At 36.3% G+C, this 24,497-nt stretch overlaps 1 protein-coding gene across 1 annotated transcript in view; it reads right to left on the bottom strand.

Moving 5' to 3' along the window:
* fam135b (family with sequence similarity 135 member B) overlaps nucleotides 1-18,932 on the bottom strand; it is a 61,195-nt gene extending 42,263 nt beyond the window's left edge. The window contains exons 1-2 of the mRNA XM_020932831.2: nucleotides 18,856-18,932; nucleotides 12,957-13,036 (exon numbers count right to left, since the gene is read on the bottom strand). Of these exons, the coding sequence (XP_020788490.1) occupies nucleotides 12,957-13,036; nucleotides 18,856-18,932 (157 nt within the window). The remainder of the gene's footprint in view (nucleotides 1-12,956; nucleotides 13,037-18,855) is intronic.
* Nucleotides 18,933-24,497: the final 5,565 nt, after the last annotated feature.

Raw genomic sequence — 24,497 nt, 5'->3', positions numbered from 1 at the left:
ACCTCGAACCGTGCACTGTGTGGATGTAAACAGACACACGTGAGGAGCTACTCTCGCCTTTATTTTTAAAGAATGCCTCAAACTAGATTCACAGTGTTGTTTTGTAAACTGGATGTGATTATTTGCGGAGGACAATTTCTATGGATAATGTGGATGAGATGCTGCAGTTTAAATTTACAACATTTTCACTCTTCCCGACTTTGTATTTTGCGTCTCTGTGTCCGTCACTCCTCTGCCCCTGATGCTCTGTTTTATTGGCTGTTACTGTAGCGTTGCTGATGTTTGGTGGTTACGATTTGACACTAACACCACACACGAGGAGCGATCTCGCAGTGATTTTAGCAAATTTGTATGAAGAAAAACAAAGTCCAGGTTAAAAATGCATTAGAACTCGCATTACTGAGATTTGTACCAAGTAAAATATTAGCTTTTTTTTCTGTAATGCCATATAGCAAAAAGCAATGCATTACAGTAATTCACACTGCAGACAGCACACAACTGCTTTATTTTCGCAAGAGCTGTTTTGTTTTTTGTTGCTCAAAGTAATTAAAATAAAATTAATCAAACTGAATCAGATATTACTGCCAACATTTGAGTGGGTGGTACAGACTTACTGCTAAAACATCTAAAGACTGCACTTTTAAGGTGAACTTTTCTGGTAAGCACATCAACCAAGTTACAGGTCAGTTCTGTGGAGAGGCAACCTCGCTCACAGTCAGAATGCCTGTTTTTCTAGGTATTTTGAACTATTACACCATCTATAATTGAATAAATGTGAGGTAGAACTGTTTAATGTCATACTGTGGCACATTCCAGGTAATAAATAATGACATAACAAGTAGGTGACCCTCAACCAGAAAGTTAGGAAAACTGAACACATTTCTGCAGCATACAGAATTCCACTGCATCACCAAACCTCTTACTATAAACAGCTCAAATTTGGATTGCCTCTCCTGCTTATACAGCTCAGGGGCTCTGTTTACAATTCACCTCACTCACTGTGTACTCCGAATCTACTTTCACTTTAAGCCTGCGCAGGATTTGATCTGTTAAGCCCACATCTGAACAGAGCCAAAACCAAGTCTATAAATTCTCATATATTTCCTCCTCTCTCATATAGAAGTGGGAGACATGTCAAAAAGTGGATAATATCGCAATTGTTGTTCTGGAGGTGCAAATTTTGTATTCACTTTATTCCGGAAGTTGCCGTGGGCGCCGCCATTGTCATTTGGGTTGTATTATTTTGCATGGAGCTGCTGCCGTTCTTGACAGCAAATAAGTTTTATATGAACTACAAAGCTGTTTAAAAGCCTCCCAGAGAATCAGAGCATTGTTGAATAGTTGGTGCATATGAATATTTAACATTTTACACAAATCAACCTACTTTATGTCATGAAAATAGTGTCTATAATTAAAACTAAAAAAGGGCCCATATTATGCTATTTTCTGATCTATGTTTTCTCATCAAAACATACCCAGAGTTGTGTTTTGTCATATTTAACACCCAATACTCTGCATATTTAGGTTGAGTCCTTCTGAAAACACTCCACCTTTTGATGTAATGTGGTAATACAGGAAGTGCTCCACTCTGTCTTTGAACTCCATACACCTTCACTTGAATCATTTGGATATTTTCAGCCCTGGAATTGCCAATTTGTACTGAACTAAAGGCAAAAGGTAGCTGTTGAAATGAAAGCTAACCGTTTCATGACATCACAAGGTGGAACAGAGTATATTTAGCTTTAGAGATATTGAGAGACGAATAAGAAAAGGCTTACTCAAATGTGTGAATGAAACAGAACACAGCTCCAGGTATATTTTTGATAAGGTAACATTATAACATGGCTTAAGATCACAAGGTTCAATTTGGCATAATACAGGAACATTAAATAAGGCTGTAAAATAGCTGATTAAGAATAAAATGAGCAGAAATGTCTAGTGTCATCACCCAAAAAAGAGCATAAAGTGATATTTTTGTACTAGGTTGGTGGTTAATTTTATGGCTCACATTTTTGGGCACATTTTAGCACATTTCTGGTGTATGGAAAATTAAAAACATTACAATATTTTTTATCACTGTCGACCACACTTATTCTCTTATAGAATAACTGTATGCCTATGTAATTCCACTGACTCTTGGTGAATAGTGTATAGTGCATGCACAGTATTAGCGCCATTAAAAAGCTTCACCTCTGCCTATCAGCTTAAGTCACATTCACCCTGCATGGGAAATAATCTGCTTAAATACACAGCAAGTGTTCTCCACATCTGCTGTTGTGCACCACCAGGATCACTGAAGCCCACGCTCTCAGTTAATATGAATAAGAGGCTGAGCAGTAAATGAAAAACTCATTTCATACCTTGTTACTGCATGCATATAATAGTTATAGTAGTATATAAAATTATATGGTAATAGCACACTGGGACATCAGCATAGCTCAGGAGAAATGTTCGCTATACACTAACCCAAGGTTTGCTGGATTTTGCATTACAACATTGCCATACTGACAACAGGAATTATAGTAAAAAATGGAATTTACTATAATTCCTGTTGTCAGCATGGCAATGTTGTAAGGCCAAGTCCATGGCCATGTCACAAGGCCAAGTTACATGTCAGATCTGTAGAGCAGCAAGCCCGCTCACAGAAAGAATCCAAGTTTTTAGGTCAATCAAAACTCATGCTATTGAGTAAATGCAATGGATATGTTTAATACCATACCTGGACATTTCAGACAAAACAATAACATCTCCATGGAGACAAGCAGGTGATGGACCCTCCACCAGAACAAGTTATACAGTGCACCTTTAAAATAATGCATTAAGCACATATGACCGTGGTTCACACATGATTGGTCAGAGTGAGGCTGGTATCCGTGGTTGGTCCGAGTTGTAGGTAGTTTCAGCTTTTACAGAGTAATGAAAACTGAACCAGACTGATTCATACCCGCTGCAGGACCTGACTGATGGAAATGGTACTCTGTTTATATATTGTGTGTAGAATAATAAAAGTCGCTTTACAATTCCATGCATTATTCATTCAGTTTACTGACCTGGTGGTATAAAGCTCTAGTCACAGCAGCCCTGGGGCAAACTGGCCAAAACAAGGCTGCCAATCTTTATCCCTCTGACCACCACCAACACTCACCCCTTATTAATATGCCAGGTGGTGTGCTCTGACCACAGAACCCTGCCCTATAATGAGGATGTGTTTTATTTAATGCTCCCTGGGCTGTGCAATCAATCACATTTTAATAGAGAAGCAGTCGTCTCTAATCACAGTGATCAGCTTAAGTCTTTTTTAATTTGAGAGCTCTACACCCAGTCCTCTGTCAGTAAAAGCATATGGGTTAGAGCTGAGTTCAGACTTTGCTTTGGAAGAATAAATGTGAATATTCTAATGGCAATTGTTGCAAAATGCTGTTGTGTTGCTAATGTTTTTTTCATTAATGGAGCAGTGTATTTCATTTATTTATTTTTCCATTCTTTTGTAGCTACTAGTCCAACTTGTTCAGGTGCATGCTGTGTTCCAGTCGTCCTCGGAGGTTGGACTTGCATAGTAATCTCGAAATTTCTACTTGGAAACTCACTTCTGTGAGCAGGTCACAACATCTGCTGCTGAACTCGGAGATTATCAATCTGAGTTACACCCTACGAGGGTTATTGGAATGTGATTTTTTTACCATAGCAACATGTGTGACATTATCTCCTCTACTTGAACTGTTGTGCTCATATCCCTGCAACCCGCCTCTCTTAACCCAGTTATTTTAAAAGGAAAACTCACTCTGTAATTGTAGATGAATCACTGTCATTAAACGCAGTATTTATGAATGTCAAGAGTATACGATGGCGTAGTGTATCATATTTCATCTTTCTGTTAGTGACCTTGTGAAGAACTGCATTGAGGAGGGTGTGCTGTAGTCGTCAAATTATAATATGGATATGACTCTTCACCGTGGCAACAGAGAAGGCCTATCCAACACGCATGCCGGGGCTCTGTTGAATTATAGGACTGCAGTCGGTGGGTTAGACACAGGAGCTGCACTGCGGCCCACCTATGAAATATTATTCTTCAAAAAGCAATATGCAAGACTGAATCAATGCTGGAGAGAGCAGTAAAGAGATTGTTGGATTAAAGGCCAGCTCTAGTAGTGTGCTTGTGACCAGTATGTACACACTAATATGTTTAACAAATAATAAATAAGTAGCTTTATAGATGCCATCTTTAAAGGGCCCATATCACTCTGTATTCTGATCTGCTATAATATTGTTTCCTCATTAAAAACAGACCTGGAGTTGTGTTTTGTTTCATTCACACACATTTAACACACAAATCGTGCATATTTAGGATGAGTTCTTTTTTTCAAACAGAAAACATTCTGTGCCACACTGAGATATCATGTGGTAATACAGGAAATGCTCCACTGTGTTTTTAACTCCATAGACCTTCAATAGAATGATTTGGATCATTTCAGCCCTACAATTACCACTAATAGTCTCTTATCTCTACTGAACTAAAAGTTAAAGGTAGCTGTTAACTTGAAAACTACCACTGCATGACATCACAAGGTGAAACAAAGCATTTTGAGCTTTGGGAATGCAGACAAACTAAAGGTACATTTTATTAGTCTAACCTTTTGGATGTCGTTACATCCCTACAAATTACCTTTTTGACTGACTAAACTAGGACTAAATCAGGAGTGAAAGTAATCTGCACTAGGATTAGTCCAAGTCTAAACTTGGTTCTAGGCCTGTCACAATAATGACTATATCAAATTTTTGGGTATCTTTTTGGGGTCAGTATTTATCGTGGGTACTTTGTTGGGAAGCTTTTGTTATTTTACTGTACTATCATAGGATCTGAGCTGCAGATGGCTGAATAAATAACTTCTATGACTCAAGTGTTCCATATATTTATTGCAGCTCATGTTCATTAACAATACTGTACTGTACTGCAGAATATTTTGGGGAGGGAAATCCTGCTTTGACGATGTCATAAGAGTGGCATAAGAGCATTCAGTACTATCTATCTATGTGTATATTTTCTTCAGCAATATACCATACTCAAAAATGTGATATTGTAATTTGTTATTTAGTTGGTGACAGGCCTACCTGATTCAAACTGGGGCTGTAAGATTAATCGCAGTTTGAAGGGATGCAATTAGTAAACTGCAAAGGCTGCAGTGTTTTCATTTCCTCCACAAACAACAGAATGTCCTGTATTATTCCACATAAGACTATACTCTAAAAACATGTTCTGAAATGTGATTCTTGTATTAGCTTGTCAGTTCATATTTCAATCTTTTTGTAAATTCTTCTGAACACTTTTAAAATTTGAACTTTGAACAGAATCCTATTATTAAAACATAAATCTCAGCACCTGTCAGAAAAATCTGATATTTTCTTTTTTAAATCATTCAGCCCAAGTTTAAACCATGAGCTGTGAACTATAGGTCTAAACCAGGACTACACAAGGTCTAAACTAGATCTAAACCAGGACTACACAAGGTCTACACTAGATCTAAACCAGGACTACACAAGGTCAAAACTAGGTCTAAACCAGGATTACACAAGGTCTAAACTAGGTCTAAACTAGGACTACACAGGGTCTAAACTAGGTCTAAACCAGGACTACACAGGGGCTGAACTAGATCTAAACCTGGACTACATAAAGTCTTAAAGGGCTGATCCTGATCCTGATCTTTAATAATAAACTAGGTTGCAATGTTCAAACTATAGGTGTGAGCAAGACTTAAGTATTTGGCAATGCACTACTTCATAACAGTAAAGAGTATTATTTTGATTCAAGAACAAGAAGCTTATAGATGCTACAGTGTGCTCAGTAGATTAAAAACACAGGACTTTTAATAAGACTGGGGAGCCTAAATCCCCAATGCAAAATTTTACAACTTTTGTTTTGCAACTCCTCCAAAACTCTTCCAAACTTCACAAATACACTTTCAAAATGATGCACTTACTGTAGTTTTATAAGTATTTACAATGCCATTATAAATCTGATCCACATCCCACTGTGATTGACTGAGGTGTTCACAAATGCCAACATACTTTTGTGCATCTAATGGAAAGACTGTTCTCAGAAAATCACTTTTTATTACAGAAGATATACTTGATGTTCTAATTTTGCATACTGCCATTATGCAATCTCAACATATCAAAGATACAGGCAGAATATTTCTATTAGTTAGTTGACTAGTCAAACAATCTACTCTGTTTGAGGCTTTATTAGACTTTAATCTGAGCTTTATTTTAACACAGCCTGATCAGAAAGAACTGACTTAGATGGAGCAACAACAGAGATGATTTGTGCTGTTAAACAAGTCTCTTACACATCAAATTACAGTCACAAGATAGCTGGCATTAGCCAACAGTTTTTCAGTTTCTCAAACACATTTCTGTTGAAAACCAGTCTCCTAAACTGGACCATGAACTCTTGTATTGATCAGACTTCTTAAAGGGACAGTTTGGAATTTTGGACATAGGACCACATTTAATTTTTGGGGCTTAAAAAGGCAAAAATCTGAAACCACCCTCCAGAGTGGAAAAGCTGAATACGCTCTGCCGTAGCATTTCCGTCTATACTGTCCAAGACACAAAACTCTGGTCAGATCTGCTCATGTCGCATACATGTTTACATCACATACATAGAGTACACAGAAACCTGGCATGCATACCCAATTGAATTCCACACACTTTTGTGTCACCATATGCACACAGATTTCCTCCTGAGAAAGCTCATCTAAACATGGAATAAAAAGTGATGCCACTTTTGCATCTTCTGTTCAGACCATTATCATATAAACATAGATATAAACGTAGCCTTAGAAGTAAAACCAAACTTGCAACAATATTTTAAAAAGTATCTCCACAGATCTCCCACACTCTGGCTAAGTAGGAAATGATGTCCTATGTCCATAATTTTGAACTGTCCCTTTAAAATGTATTTTTAAAATAAATTTTGTGGGTTTTCAGACAATCTTAAAACTTTTTTGTTTGCTCATGTGTGTATTATGTCATCATGGTAACTCTTAAACAGATAGAGATAGTCCCTAGAGATACATGTATTACACCCCCAGCATGAGGCCAGTGCAAAGTAATTGAGACTTTTTAGATACATTACCAACCAAATAAATAAATGATAAATGAAATATGATGACTGAAGGATTCTAAATAGAGATTCTTTTATGTCATGTGTTTAAGACTCTGCATAGTCCAGATAACAACCAGCTTTATTTTTTTTACACTCAAATAGTCACCATTAGTGGATTAACGTTTGCAGCCCTGTTTTATATTAAGACACTGACAGAAGAATGAGAATGATGATGACAGAACTATATGAGGAGTCAGACTAAAAACAGCACACCTGGTCATTGCTCCACTTCCTCTACCTCTGACACACTAACTCTCCTATAAATATGGAAGCTCCAAAGCCACACTGGGTCTTTTCACTTGCAATTATTCATACATGTTATTTGAAGTAATGAAATATAAAACAATGACTAACAAAAAAAAAAAAAAGACTTTTTTTTTTTTTCAGTTATGACTAGGCCTGTCACGATAACACATTTTGATATATTGCTGAAGTAAATATAGACAATAAATTATAATACTGAAACAAATTTATGCCACTGACACAAAAATCCAACAGCAGATTTCAACTACAAAAACTATTCTAAATGTACATATAGTTAAAAGGAAGTTATTAATTTAGCCTAATACAGCTTAAATCTTATCGTAGAACAGAAAAATAACAAAAAGTTTCCCACTAGTAGTAACACATTATCTCGACAAATATTGACCCCAAAAATATTGTTCCAGTTTTCATGTACTGAACAATAAGTCGAAGTATATGTTTATGTTTATAATAGGAAATACACCCTAACTGGGAATACACATTATAGGCATCATAGGGTCAATTTGTTTTCTGTACTAAACAAAAATGTGCTGTTAAAATTTTAAAACTAAACTTACTGTACCTTTCATTTATTCACTTACTGGTGTTCTTATTGGTAATGAATGCACTGAAAAGACATTGCCTGGTTGTTTCCATGGAGATGAATAACAAGTCTGAAGCCATACACTGAAATATCAAGGTACAACAATCACGTCTCAATGCATACAAGCAGGTGGTGGATTCTCAACTAAAAAGGTTCCATTATTCACCTAAAAGTCCTATATTACACAAATTTTACTCTTGTGAGTTCTAAGCCATGTTATAATGCTGTTACCTCCTCATAAACATACCTGGAGTTGTGTTTTGATTCATCCACAGATGTTTGAGTTTGAGAACACTTTATTATTATTATGTTTACATTTCCAAAGCTGAAAATGCTCTGTACCACCTTGTGATGTCATGAAGCTGTAGTTTACCTTTAGTTCAGTAGGGATAGGCAACTCCACAGCTGGAATTGTCAAAATTATTCTAATGAAGGTGTATGGAATTTAAAAACACAGTGGAGTACATCCTGTATTACCACATAACATCGCAACAGAGTCTAAATATGCAGGATTTGTGTGTTAAAAATGTGTGATTGAAACAAAACATAACTCCAGGTATATTTGTGATGAAGAAACAGCATTATAACAGAGCTCAGAAAATAGCCTAATATGGGCATTTAAGTAAAATCCTTTGTTGAGCAGATCACAAAACGTCTTGTTATATAAATCAGAATAGCCATCTTCAAACTGTATAGCATTCTTGCATTCGTCTAGCACTTCATATTTCAGCCTTAAATGCTCCTGGGCATGTTTAAAATGTGCACTGGCTGTGAACAAAATGCTATTATTATGATATTAAAACATAAAGCATAAATCGAATCGATGTCAGAAACACTGCAACGTGATATTTTTCCAAAATTGCTGCATGAACCCAAACCCCTTCACTTCCTCATATAACCTTGAGTCTCACCGCATGTTGATTCCAGATAATAGCCCAGCCTCCACACCAGCATGTCCCCACAAGGGCACCGGGGCCCCTCTGTCACATGGTCCTCACGAGTCCCTGCAGACTGGTACACACACATACACACACACAGACACACACACACACAGAGACACACACACACAGTACTGCAGACATGACCAGGGCTAAAAATAGCTCACATTACTGGATCTGTACTGCCCGTGAACCAGCTTCCTCCATTTCACCAGAAAGACATTAGATCGGTTGGATTCACAGAGCCATGGACGGAATACAAAAGAGAAAAAATTGTTTACTGAATTGTATGAGATGCACATGAATACCAATAGGTGGCGTGTGTTTTTGACAGGCAGCTAAAAGGAGATTGGACGGGGTAGATAGCCAAAAATAGATCTAAAATAAAAGCACTGTTCTTCAAAATAATATTACTGAAGTAGATGTAGAAGTAGATGATCCAAGAAATTACACAAGTTGGAATTAAAAGGTATCTGGGGTAACTAATTTATAATTTGAAGTTCATATAATTAGAAGGACAAAACATAACAACATTTAAAGCATAGATAACAAAATTTAATGAGGAAAACTAAACCATGAATCGCACAAGAAACAAATAGTACTGATGCACTGTACTGATGTGAAATATATAACTCAAGCAGTACTCAAAGGTTATACGAGTACTACCCAATTATGTGATGGTATGAGAATATATATTGGACAAATATTGGAAAGATAAATCCTGGGAGGTTCATTTGTTTTATCCAACACACAACACAATTTTCACGCCTTACTACTGCTCTATGGACCGATTTTGCTGTACATACTACTAAACCCAGTACAGTATTTGTGATCTCAAGTCTCAGCACTACTTTCTACCAAGTGTCATTTCATTTCTAGAAGTACCCAGCTAGAGTATTATCCTAATATGGTAGAGTATATGTAGCCTAAACATTCAAAGCAAACGTCTTGACTTTTGCTCTTCACAATACTTCAAGTGGAGAACGCATCAGCAACCATGCAGTCAGAGGAGCTCGTGCTGGACTATTACTGAAATGATGAGACTTATACTGTACTCATGTTAATCAATATATAATGTATCAAATTTGTGCAAATTAACTGGATCGGAGATGGTAAGTGTTACTGCCTTGCACATTTTCAGCACAATTCATTTTCCAAACTTTTTAATCTAAAATGAGACAGATTTTGGCTTCTATTTATAGTTATTTGTTCTGTCTCCGAGTCACGACAGTCCTGGAGTAATGTTCTTGTACCACGGCACTGCTCCAAGTGTGAAATATGCCCCCAAGACAAGACTGCCCTAAACACTATCTGCAATACAACGTGTAGTCTGGCATACGCACAGTAATAATGCATATGACTAGTTATTTCCACACACTTCAAACGCATAGCTCTATATCATTGACAAACATAATGCGCGGCCATAAAAGGATTTCCTGACAGGAGATTTTCCCACACTTGGTCCCCTCAGATCTGTACATTTGTGAGTCAGTCTGTTCCTGTGTCTGTGTGTGATGTTGGAAGACAGTTATTAAAGTCAAATGCATTTTAGTCTGATTGTGTCTAAATTCCAGGGCTGTAGTTGTCTAAAGAAACTTTTAGATATGCTCTGTCAGTCGACTAAAAAGTAGGCGTGGCTAAAGCTCTTAAAATGATTATGCATCTCTATGTATCTGACCCAAACTGCACTCAGTAGACTGCTCGGAAGTTCTGCTCAGAAGAAATCAGCGATTTAAACAGAAATGTACTGGGAAATCATCAGATAACTCATGCGATACATTTCCTTATCGGATGTTGTCCCATATAAATCTTTAACTCTGAATTAAAGAATTTCACAACTAATACAAATTTTGGTCAACTAAGACACTATTGACCGATTAATCCACTAAGTGACTAAATTATTACAGCCCTACTAAATTCATGGTTACAGACTCTTTTGAAGATATTTGTGGAGATTTTTTTTTTTTTTTCTGAGGTCTCATTTGGAAATGAGAACATTTCTGTGTGATTTTTCTGGGTCAAAAAAATAATATGAACGAAAATTAAATTAAGATGAAATCCATGAAAAAGTCTGTTTCCTTTCACTGCCTTGGCATGAGCTATCAACATCAAAATAAGGCTAAAAGTATTGCTGCATAATTGGAATCTGCATGTCAATTGAAAACTGCAGTTTAACATCCATTTATTATGATAACAGTACACTGTCCTTGAGCCACAAATAATGGTGAAAAACAGCTTTGAGGGTCACATATTATGTCAAATTTACTTTTAGAGTTTTAAATCATGTTCTCTCCTCATTTACCTTCTCAAAGTTGTGTTTAGAGTGAGTCATGCATACTTGAATCATCTTTATCAAGATTCAAGGTATTACTCAAACAGCTTTACATTGGAAGTTGAAAGTTGAGGTGAGTTAAGGTGTTTATTTCATGTTGCTCAATGTTTTTTTACTATTACCGTATTTTCCACACTATAGGGAGCTCTGGATTATAAGGCACTGTCATTGGATGGTCTATTTTTGAACTTTTTTCACAAATAAACCGCACTGGACTTTAAACGAAACACAACAGTTAGATGGGTCAGTCGGACTTTGTTTGGCGTGTTCATGGTGACTCTCGGGTTTGTTCAATTGTGGTGTGTAGGGAGGGTGCTGTCTGGGACCGCTGGATTGCTGGCGTGTTCGCAGTGACTTAGTTGTTCAATTGTGGCTAGAAGTGTTTTTCGCTGCACGGTCTCTGTCTGCTCCGTGCATGTTTGCGTGCGCTGCGGGTGGTGCAGCTTTGTAGTTTACTGAAGTCATGCTGGGACACCAGAGTGGATTCGTGTATAGGGCGCTCTGGATTGCAGGTCGCGCAGTCGTTTTTTGATGGGGTTGGAGGCTTATGGGCGCACCCTATGGTACGGAAAATACGGTCAAACCACTCTTTATGATTTTAGAATGACTGATGATGACAGCAATTTTATGCACCAAAATAGGTTACAACATTTATCGCATCTGAATCAAAAGCAGAATTTAAATGGACATAATGATCAGAAAATCACAAAAGATGTCAAGTATCATAATCTCCTCCAGAAACAACTAAACATCCTGTCTTATTCTGCATAAAAACAGATAGCCCTGTAGTTTAGATCTGCACAAACATGTTCTGAAATGCTTCTTCAATTCGTTTGTCAGCTCATGTTTCAGTGTTTTGTTGATTCTTCGCATTTAAGATATGAACTTTGAACAGAAACTCATATTACTCTATTTTCTGGTCTACGTATAAGATAGAAAGATATATAGACAGATAAATACTTTATTTATCTCAGATCCTCATCAAAAAATACAAACACAACAAACTTTGCATATTTAGGCTTTAGAGTTTTCTCTCAAACAGAAAAAAATCTGTTCCACCTTGTAATGTCATGATGCCTCCTTGTCATGTCAGTTTGTTATAATTTCAACCCTGGAATTGCCAGTCTCTACTGAACTAAAGGTAAAAGGTAGCTGTTAACTTAAAAACAACCACTACATGACATTACAAGATGGGACAGAGCATTTTGATCTCTGGAAATGTAGACAGACTAGACTAATAATCCATAATTATTAAAACATACGTAAATAAAACAAAGCACAGTTCCAGATGTGTTTTTTAAGGGGTGACAACATTGTAAAGATCACAAGAGTTAATTTTGCATAATATAGGACCGTTAAAAATGCTTGTTAGAGTTGTAAATTTGATATTTTCCTCAAATTGTTCAGCACTAAAAAGCAATACCTGATTCTGAACAGTATTGGTATATATATATATATATATATATATATATATATATATAAAACACAGTGGGTTGCTTGTATTTCTCTAAAGTGGATTGGAGCCAGACAGTCAAAGGTTCATCCACCCATACTGCAATAATGCATTATGATGACACAGACGCAATATAGCAAAGTGAGCCTTATTCCTGGACAACAGGGGATGCCTCCATTGTCTGTAGATGTGTGTAACAATGAAACACAGTGCGTTTTTACCTGTATTGTTTTGTGTTGTTGCTATCAGTCTGTGCGGCACCCGCGGTGACACTTTTAACCCGGCGCGCACCTGGTAAAACCTGAAATGACAGATAAGAAAGGGTAAGTATTTTTAGAAATGGTTTGATAACATTTTAGATACAGTGGCCCGGTTGAATTGGACAAGTTCGTAGCAGTCAGTAACAGACACAAAAAAAAGATTTCAGCTTGTCGTTGACCTTAACAAAAATCTGTGATCATTATTTTATTGCCAAACATAGCTCAAATTTCTAGCCATGGTTTGACATGATTAAATCTATTGCTTTTTTGCATTGTATTTTTAAAAAGTTTATTTACTATAGAAAACGATGCTAACTGACATTCAAAAAAAATGTCATCAAGTCATTAGAATTATTTCAAATACATTTTTTACAGAGTGTGTTTGTACAGTCTGAATATGTCTTTAATGGTACATCACATCTCATAACATATAAAGAGTCATGCATACAAAATCACTACCTCACTCAGAACTGTATTTTGATTGATTCATGCATATCTGAGTAATCTTTTATTGTCTATTATTTGAGACTTAAGTAAGTAAGTAAGTTAACTCAAAAAGCCACTTACCCCGCTCTCCACCCACTCCCTTATGTTTCCAATGTTTTTTAAAAGATTAAGACAAGTTGGCTTTATATTCACTCAAAATGAAAACACATAAATGAACATATGCTGCTTGCTACTGAGAAATGCAATTATGAACTATCAATTCTGAAGTTTTGAAAAGGAAGTCAGTATAATTTCTATAATTAAAAGCAGATTTGTGCTTGTGAATGCTATATAGCTATAATCTATGACACCCGTAGTTTATTATGTTATCATTTGCATATTTTAAATCGCAATATTGAGCTAAACGCTGCCAAATTCTGCACGTATCACTGATGGCGTCTTGAAAATAATCCATTAAAAATTGCTCAAACATGCACAAATCACTCTAAACACAACTTTGAGTGGGTAAATGGCGTGAGGAAGCAACTATAACATGGTTAGAGCTCTTAAAAGTCTATTTTGCATAATAGGTCTGCTTTAAGTCATTTTAGATCAATATAGTTGTTTACAAAGAACACAAAGTAAAATGATGATCAACTTATGTTATAAAGTACCAGGAAAAATGCATAATATGTCTTCTTTAATGACATTACCTGGTCTAATATCATGAATAAGGGTGTGCAGCATGTGATACTTTTATATCAGAGACTAACACTAAAACTAAAATCCTACAGTACTTCAACTTACATTTACAATGGGCAATTCTATAAGTGAGGTTAATAATGATATGATGTAACTGCCAATAGAACAAGAGGGAATAAATGATTCATATTTTAAAGTGTAAGAGGAAAATGAATAATTAAAAGGACATGCTCATGTGTGAAGTACTGTTAATATGGGCCACTGTGTATTACATCACTGCAGTGTATAAAAATGAACTATGTCAGACTAAGGTGACATAACATTGTGAATGTCATTTTGACTATTTTTCTGACATGTTAAAAGGCAGATTATATAAATAGCTTGTTTACTAGTATTTTCTTTGTTCATAGCTGTTTTTGCATGAACCTCCAAACAGGTGTACTATGTGAGTGCAGTTTTGGCCAGGTACATAGAGTCCTACAGGAGTTTCCAAGTGTTTCTGTAGTGTCATATAAAATGCTACCACTGTCATAACAATTTGATATGATCTAGCATTACATAAGATAAAGGTAATATCCTAATAGAGACAAACAAAAAAAACACAAAAACAACTGTATTTCTTCCCCAGAAATATTTGAATTTTGTTACCTAGACTATAGGGTGACCAGATTTTCAAAATAAAAAACTGGGACATCTCTGGTTTGTGTACGAGTGCGTAATTAAGGAAAATTGTTACTCACTCTGCACTAATGTGACTCAGTATAGTCATCTTTTCTTTGTGTTTTGGTCATTTTTAAGGAGCTTTTCTGCATTTTACCTAAACAAATGACAATGTATGCTCCTCTCTGTTGGCAGGGATCACATTGGTCAAAAATAAGGACACATGAAACAATTCTTGTATAACTGGGACAAATCACTGGTTTTGGATACATCTGCTGAGACAGGGAACACTGTGCTCAAAAGTGAGACTGTCCCGGGTAAATAGGGACATCTGGTCTACCACTAAACTTACTATACCAACATTGAAGGATTTATACACTAAACCACAGCTTTTGTTTTCCGCCAGCATAGTCTTTCTTTGATTCGATTGTTGGTAAAGTTTTAATGTCCCTAATTACGAAATCACATAAAAGTATTGCATCTTGCAGTAGAAAGCGCTTCGAGTGCTATTCTTATCACTACAGCTTTTCTATGCAAATCCAATGGAGATATAATCTGAGTTTTAATGCAATCAGTACAATTCAATGTGCACAGCTGTCGGCTCCTTCGGATCAATACAAGCTTTTCAGCAGCACTTCCTCTTTGGATGGTTAGTTATTCTCTTGCTTCCTTCTTCTCTTTGTGTCCCTATCCTGAAACATGGCAGCCCCTGGGAACCAATATATTCACAGAGTAGAGTATGGATAAAGTAACCCAAATAGTTACTAGCAAAGGTACTATGGATTGGGAAAGTCACAAGTCAGCTAAAAGTAACTGTAAAGTAACAGGGCTTGTTTGAGATGAGCTATGAAGTGAGAGTTTCCAAAATGTCCCCTCCTTTGTAAACAGTTTATTTCTACACACTTTCTCTGAGTATTTCGTATTTATTTGAAGTAAAAACATGAAATGAATAACAATCCGATCTTTTATTTTCAACTAAATTTGAATTAAAAAGAGATAATTTTTAAAATAAGCCTGGATTCTGGATGTAAGATCTGATTTATAATTTGTTTTATAAAATTAAGGTATTTGGATAAATACAGGACAATAGAAAATAATGTACAGAATTGTATTTTGAACAACTTGATGACAAGTAGCATTTTGTAAACAAAGCACTTTTAATTCAATAAAAATATTACTCAAGTAGCAGTTAGTTGTGAGAATACTACCATGAGAGGAAATATTACTCAAGTAAATGACACTGCGTAAATTATGTAACCGATTACTACCCACCTCTGCATATTAGTGCACTCAACCAGAGGGATTATCGAGATAAAGCTTTTTAGAGCAGCCCATTTGGAAAAAGGAAATCATTTCAGATTGAGCCAGAGGGCGCCCAGATGAGCTTTAGCCGCTAATCTGGGACCAGACGCATCATGACTGGATCAAACTGGAGCCGTTTAGATTGTATGCAATAGTAGATGTCCAAAAAGATTATGCGCTGGCCTCTTGAAGGGAGTAATTAAAGACAAAGTAAAGTGTGCTGGTGGAGGATCGCAGATGGGTTGTTCATCAGAGTACTTGTACTTGGATGAAGTTGCAAAGGATTATGGGTGCTTACTGTTTTCCTTCCTGCATGCCACGCAAAATCTGTCTTCTACAAATATTGTCTCACCAAATTTTTGAAAGTGAAGTGAAAATGTCTCTTTCTCATAAGATAAAATAAGTTTTGTATCTGAAGAATTATTAAAATAATAAACAATGGTTAAAAGAGTTTGGTTAAGTTAAAGAAAATAAGGCTCCACATTTTTATGGGGCCTCCTCCATCAGCTTCTCTCCTTAGAGATGCTATTGCTTTGCCCAAAATGGTCATAAAATAAAACATTTTTTTTAATATATTTCCTTTATTTTTGGAGTTTATATTGGGAAAAAAAAAAATCTAGTACACATTACATAATTTTGTTGTACTACATATGACAAATTAATGCTATTTCACTTGTTATTTGCGATCTCAATACCTCATGTAAACGCTGTGCTGCATTGGGTAACTTATATGTTGATTCTAACTCAAAACAGACTGGTGTGTTGGTATTAGTCATAATGGAAACAGATTAGGTGTTATATAGTGCTAATATCTCATTTGAATAAGGCTACTGACTGAAAGGGACCTCTAAATGTCAGCAGAATTAAGCAGATGAACATTGCAAATTCTAAAAAGCCGGAAAGATGCCCATGCAGCATCACACCACTAAATTACATATTAGAGCTTCAGGCTGGTAAATAAGCCTGTTCATTATCCAACCTAATATTACTGCAAATAAGGTAAACACCATTAAGTATTATTAAGATGCTAATTGTACAGTAGCATTACACGCATTTACAAGGTTTCTTATGTGCACAAACTGCTCTAAACCATAGATTGTATAAAGAAGTAGACTATGGGAGTGTGACTTCACCCATAGTGTTCGGCTCCAGTCAAATAAAGCTCATTGGGGTTGTAGTTATAGGAGTGAATTTCCATGTTTGGAATCCCTACCACGAGTATCATAAGACTGCTGGTTTATGAGGGAGCGGGCATCTGATTTGTCTGTTATAAATGTTCATATCTTGATTCACAGACAAAATGCTAGGATCATGTAAAGTGGGTTAATACAAACATTTTAAGACTAAAATGACAAGTCTGACAACAGCACTTACAGAGACAGGGGTGACAGTTTTTCAATAGAAAGTGAACTGCAGTTGAAGTGTGCCCATGCTCACCTCCTATTTGGAACACAGTGGTTAGTGAGTCTCTGCTCTAAACAAAATACACAGTTTCAAATTCACTGCAAAAGCTCCTGTTCAAAACTTTAACCGTACTTTGAAGTGGCCTTGTCAAAGTGTTATTCTTCAAACACACTGAGAGCTCTGTCAGCAGTGAGGACAGAAGGATTATTTACTGTATAAACATTGTGAGCGGCAGTTTGACAATGCACACAAAACGTTTTAGGATGTAAAGGGCAAGTGAGGACAAATACTTTTGTTTTTCTTATTATACAGATGATTTTGAGTTGGTTTTGCCCTGAATGTGAATGTGAATTAGAGCTCAAGAATACTATTTACATTTAAAAACGAAGTGTTAAGTGTTTCCCTTGTATTTAGTCATAAACATGCACACATAGGTGTTTTCAATGTAAACTGTAATACTGATCTCAAACAACTATATAACAGAAATGTGCATTGACTTCTTGTTCAAAGCTACAAAACTGGCGCTGTATCTTTAGAGTGGCAATTCATCGTGACTGTTGTAGTGAGCAGCAAATGTTCCATTAACATGTGAAATTATTACAGAACACCTTTTGCACCTACGGTATATTACCTCTGAATGTAAAATAAGAGCTGTGGGCAGAGACAGGGGGTCCGTGAGAAATTAAATTTTCAAAGCACTCAAGCTTCAAATGCAGAAAATTACAGGATTAGTCAAACATGCTATAAAAATACAACAGAGAGGAAACTTAATGAGGGAAAACCAATCTAATAAGATTAAAACCTCATAAATGTTGATTATGTCTCATTTAAAGCTATCATTTGTGATTAGATTGGCTGACCCAGTCCTGTTATATTCTCACATATCACTACTAGATGCTGTCTACATTACAGCTGTCTGATTGTGTGCCACCATTGACCTGACTGAAGAAGACCTGAGAGCAAGCACAGGTGAACCTGAGCAAAGGCCAGGTGAGGGACGGGGGAACAGGTTTCACATCTGCCGTCTACTAGAAAAATAAAAATCAAATAAACTTACAAATAGTAGCTTCCACACTATTCCTACACAGGTTCAAATCACAGCAAAAATATATTTACAGAGAAAATACACAAAACAGTACACATATACACAAAACAGTACACACATACATAAAACAGTACACACATACATAAAACAGTACACTTTAGCAAACTGGAGCCAAACCAGGACCGGACCAAAACAAGTGTAAATGCAACCTGTATTTAGCCAAAAGAAAAATCCCTCACATATTTATTGGTTTGATTAGTTACTCCACATGCTAAAAAAAAACAAAAATCAGAAGAAAAATACCAGAAATAAACCACTTACCCTCTTTGGAACAGATCCACATTATGAAACTTGTGCAGCTCCACCGAAAACTCCACTGTTCCCTGTACTTCAGACATGATCTCGCCCCGCACATCACCTGTGGCAGAGGAGAGGGGGGCTGGTCGGTCAAACTGACATGTCACGCATACAGAGGCAGCACAAATGATAATGAGGCTGCATGATTTCCCCCGGCTGCTGTGGCGATGTGACTCAGCCCACTGTGAGCCACCATCTTGGACAGCACTTGAGTTCCCAGGCAGGTGAGGTTTTTACTGAAATTAATCCCATTTCTTGCTGTGAATATGGCAGTGAGTCATCAAGTTTAACAGCATTTTCTCAGAGATTGTTACTGACAGGGTAAAATTTATTTCAGATACCGTGCCAGCATAATTATATTTCTGTAAGCTATGTGGACAAGATGTGCATAATCAGGGCTCATATAGTGGCCGATATGCAAGATTGGTTTGCACTGGTCTCGGTAAAGTTATTCAATACATTACGTCGATATGTTTTGTGACCTTACAAACAGACTCATGAGGTTAAATGGAAATACAAATGTAATGGAGCCAAAGAGATGGCTGTGTTTAAACTATCAAACAAATATCCTGTTTTAATATGTTAGAGATAAATAAGTCTGTGTCCTGTAGTGAGTCTTAGTTGGTTAAAATCCCATGATATGATAATGATGCGAGCCAGGTAGCCACAAGAGCAGCCAGTCACTCATGTAATTGTCCTTACAAAAGTGAATAGTTCCTTTGTGAATCTGACTACACTTTAACTACAATTTGTGGGCCTTGTAATAAACGTATGTGTCATATGATGTCATAAAATCATAGTAATATTCTGACATAAGAAAATGTTTGTTATCAGTCACAACACCAAGACATTTATCAGATATAGGGGTGGAAGAAATATATTGGGGCACATGGACTGGTCCACACGCTTGGGTCTGAGCTGCCTAATTCATGGCGATTTTCTTACACTTACATTTATCTAATCAAAAGAACCCATACTGTAATTGATGAAATGGCATAAGATTTTATATTCGTATCAAACCTTATCCTCGACCATCATTTTATGATGTGATTAGGTGACATACTTAAGTAAATGAAAATTTGAATTGCCACAAATAGTTTAGACGTAAACAAATATGTTCAGAGATGTCAGATGAAGAGAAAAGGCAGAGCTCTTCACTGGGTCACAAAAAGTTAAAAGTAGCAGTACATGAGATCTACAAGGTTTATATTTGAAATCTCAACAAAATTGTTTCCCTTACTAGAAAATGGTACAACCCAAGGCACACTGACTGAATATATTAAAAGTCCTTTATTACATGGAGGGACGCCAATGCATTTCAACCTGCAAGATTGTCTTCATCAGGGCATAAGGGTGGAACCGGACAGACGAGTGTCATTAAATTGCAATTACATTGCAATCATGTGGCAACGTCACATGACTATAGGAAAAAGAAAGAAGAAAAAAAGTTTGGCCAACCATGAGAAATTATTAAGTGATGGGCAGATCCACAGAACAAGATAAAGATGACATGTTGGAAATAGGTAGGAATGTCCATCACATATGCATCAATATCAAATAAGCAATACAATACAATAAGCAACCACTAGACTGAAAAGCATCATTCATATACATTAAGGAATGTCCAAGAGAATTTTATGCGTTTTAGAGGAACATGGAATAGTCCAAATCTAACGGGGACTGTACCTGGGTCAACGGGAACAGCGATATGTCTGGAGTAATTCCAACCCATACAGACACATGATTGAGTTTTATGGGAGATATACTGATGATCTGTTTTTTGTGTTTTCAGGGACTGAACCACAACTTCTTGATTTTTACTTCTATTTGAATGGCAATAATCAGAACTACTTTCGATACTAGTGTTAGTGCTGATTAGTATCTGTTTTTCAATACTTTTGCAAACCCTACAACCTATATCAATTTTTTTGCAGCAACCAACTGTTCTATTTAGGAACCAAATGCAAGACAGTTCTCTCATTATAAAGTATAGTCAAAATTGCTATTCAGGCCATCGGCAACTAGCTGCTGTATGTGTGTGTGTGTGTTGTCAGTGATAGACAGAAAGTAGCCCAGAGATTACATTGTGAAATAGGTAGAAAAAGATAGACAAAATCAGAAGGCAATTTGGACCTGTGCCTGTGCATCAAAGACTGTTACCAGTGTGATATAATAAGTATTGCATTCACATACACAATAGCAGCCACTATAATATGACTCATTACATGCATATGGCTGTAGAAACTGTTTCCTGACAAGAATATAATTAGCTTGTAGAGTCGCCCGGCACTAATTATCTCTCAATAGATAAAAATAACTAATGTATGCTAATAGGGAGATGTATACTTGAAAAGTCTCCTCAATGTTTTGCCTTAGAGATGTTTAAAGTGTGTATTTAAAGTGTATATTCATGATTTTTCTAATTATAACTTGGTTTGGTGAGATGTCATCGACCCAGAAAATTCAATACAAAATGCAGGGACAGTTTACAAGCAAAAATTGTTAAAATTGAGGTTGCTAGGTAAAAGTCAAGAAGTAAGTAAGAAAATGTCAACTTTAAAATTCCCATAAAACACTATTTTCTGATCTATGTTATAATGTTTTCTCATCAAAAACATACCTGGAGTTGTGTTTTGTTTAGGGATGTAACAATAACCGAAATATTGTGATATCGTATTGTCAAAAGTCTCACAATATTTATTGAGTCACAAGTTCCTTTGCTTAAATGCATGGTTTTATAGTAGCAACAGTTTATAAACATGGGGAACTACAAATCCCATGATTCATTTCATTGCTGACAACATGAAGAGATATGCTTTTTACTTGAATTCTTAGGATTATGATGGTAATAATTCACACCAAAATCTTGTCAAGGTATTTTAAAAGCAAAAAAGAGTCTCATCTACAATTATACTAGCCTCTTTAAAATATCGCAATAAATATCTTAACGTGAGATGCATATCATGATAATACTGTGAGATTTGGATATTGTTACGTCCCTAGTTTTGTTTCATTCACACATATTGAGCACACAAACTCTGCATATTTAGGCTCATCTCTAAAACAGAAAACACTTGTGATGTCATGTGGTAATACAGGAATTGCTTCACTGTGTTTTTAAATTCCATACACCTTCACTAGAATCATTTGGATAATTTCAGCCCTGGAATTGCGAATCTCTACTGAACTAAAGGTAAAAGAAGCTGTTCACTTGAAATCTATCGCTTCATGGGACAGAGCATTTTGAGCTTTGGGGATGTAGACAGATTAATAATAAAGGACTGCAAATGAAACACAACTTCAGGTAGGTTTTTGAGGAGGTAACAACATTTTAACACAGTTTAAAGCTCACACATATTTAAAAAATTATTTGATAACTTATTTCACTGTGCAATTACAATTATTATTTTAAGAAATTACTATAATGAATTGCAGTTTTGAGTCATTGTCCTTACAGTGTACATTTGAAAACAAAAGCACTATATGGCCGACTTAATTACTATATGGATGTTGAGCCACATTACCGACAAGGGTACAATTAGCCTGTCTACTAGCGCTAATTATCTCCCAACAGATAAAAGTAACACGCTAATATATACTGGCAACCTTCTTCTATGCCTGAACTACAATGACAGGCTGATGCAAGAGGATTCTGCTATATAGGACGCTGTTGCAATTTATTTCAACGCAATGGAAATCCTATGCAGTTTTCTCATGTCTGGAGACTTAGATTTAGAGTGGCTGGCATGGCGCACGAGTGTCATAAGATGAATTGTGTGTGCAGTTATTGGACGGTCTGAGGGCTGCACAGTGAGTGGTTTAAAGGCACTGTGGTGAGTACAATGTCCTACCTAAGATTTATTTAGACATCCAGAGTCCCTCAAATCATGGAAACACTCTGGAGTATAGTTATCTGCAATAAAGTCACAACTAACTATAGTTTATCTCTATTCCTCTACGGAATGTTCCACAGTATGGTATTAAAGAAGGCCCATTGTGCTTGTGTCTGCTATACAGTCATAATCTATGACACCCGTGGATCGTTTGCATATTTGAAATCGCAATATTAATCTAAAACGACTTCATAAAAGAAACAAATCTGCTGACTTCTGTGTTAGAAAACTGGGTGCCCACTGGGAGTTAATGTTGCCGTAAAAGTCATCACAACAAAGAGTCAACAAAGTGAAGTTGTATTCCCTCCTGTGGATAGCTGCACGTCACGCTAATGAGCCTAGATTTTATTTTCATTCATACCAAAATGACAATGCCATTCTGCCGAATCTTGCACAAAGCAAAATGTATGAAATTATGTAGCAATGAAAAAAGTGTTATATTTTAAATTCTGATTCCTCAAACTAACCATTCTTTGCTTTGTTGATAGCGCTGCAAACCCTTGGCCTTCTCTCAATCAGCCTAATGATGAAGGAGTGTGCAAAGCAGTGACCAAAGCAAAGGGTCTCTATATTTCACTTTTCATTTACTTCATAGTTTTGATACTTTTACTGAGAATCCAGAGTCATAAAAAACACATTAAATGAAAAAGTATATCCAAACATTCAACTGTTACATGTGTGCATTTTATTTTCAATTACAGGCATGTTCCTGTCTCTGTGGCATCAGCTGCTTGTTTCTATGGAGAACATTACTGAAAAAGCACTAACATCTTCATGGAGATAAAAGACATCATTTTCTATTTTCAACAACTGACTGTGCCACATTCAAGCACGTTCTGCAATTTAAGCAAATCTGTGTTACAATTTTGGATGATAAGTAGGAGGTGTTTCTTTGATTAATTTAAAAACCTACACACCATTCTTTCTAGAAAGAATTATTATTAAAACAATCATGCTCACCAATAAAAGAGACTGTACCATTTTTCCCCCATGTTATACATCTAAAATCTCTTTTGCGTCAGTACAGAAACATTGTCCACAATCAAGGGTCAAACCAGGAAGCAATGTTGGTTGCGTTATTAGCATGGTAGTTGTTGCAAATCTCCACTCTGCCTTCTGAAAGTTGTGGAAAGCCGTAGAACGCAGTAAATAATGAGCACATATAGGAATGTCTTAGTAAGTTAAGGAATAACTGTGGACTGCTACAAACCATTTTTAATGACTGAAGCTCTGTTTTTCATGTTTTTAAGAAGTAAAAATCAGGTACAGTGCTTTAAAAAATCATCAGCATTTCTGTTACCTTACTCAAAAGTCTATTTTTGTTCAACTCAAATGCACAGAAACCAAATGAATGAAGCGCAATAAATTTTTAAAACTCAAACTCTGAACTTCCTGAAACTTTTAAATGGGAACAGTAGCATAAGCTTGTTTAGGGAGGTGTGCAGAGGCTTCCCAGACCATGACAGTGTGCATAATGAGCCCTGTAATGTACTGGCAGCCTGCTGGACTAACATGCCACAACCATTTTGACTCAGCCTGATACGCTCTGCCCTGCTCCTTGTTTTTAGCATCAAATAAATAGATAGAACATATAGTGGTCATGACATAGGCACCACCACATTGTCACACATCATTTATCTAAAGCTGAAAGAAAGAAGCAAAGAAGTGGGAATGTGTAGGCAATAATGGAACTGCACACAATTTCTTTGCTGA

Source organism: Boleophthalmus pectinirostris, unplaced genomic scaffold, assembly GCF_026225935.1.
Source record: "Boleophthalmus pectinirostris isolate CB_2022bp ecotype Guang Dong unplaced genomic scaffold, ASM2622593v1 HiC_scaffold_21, whole genome shotgun sequence".
Lineage (NCBI taxonomy): Eukaryota > Metazoa > Chordata > Actinopteri > Gobiiformes > Gobiidae > Boleophthalmus > Boleophthalmus pectinirostris.
Note: the sequence above shows the minus strand (reverse complement) of the source record. Positions and strands in the feature narration are given on the sequence as shown.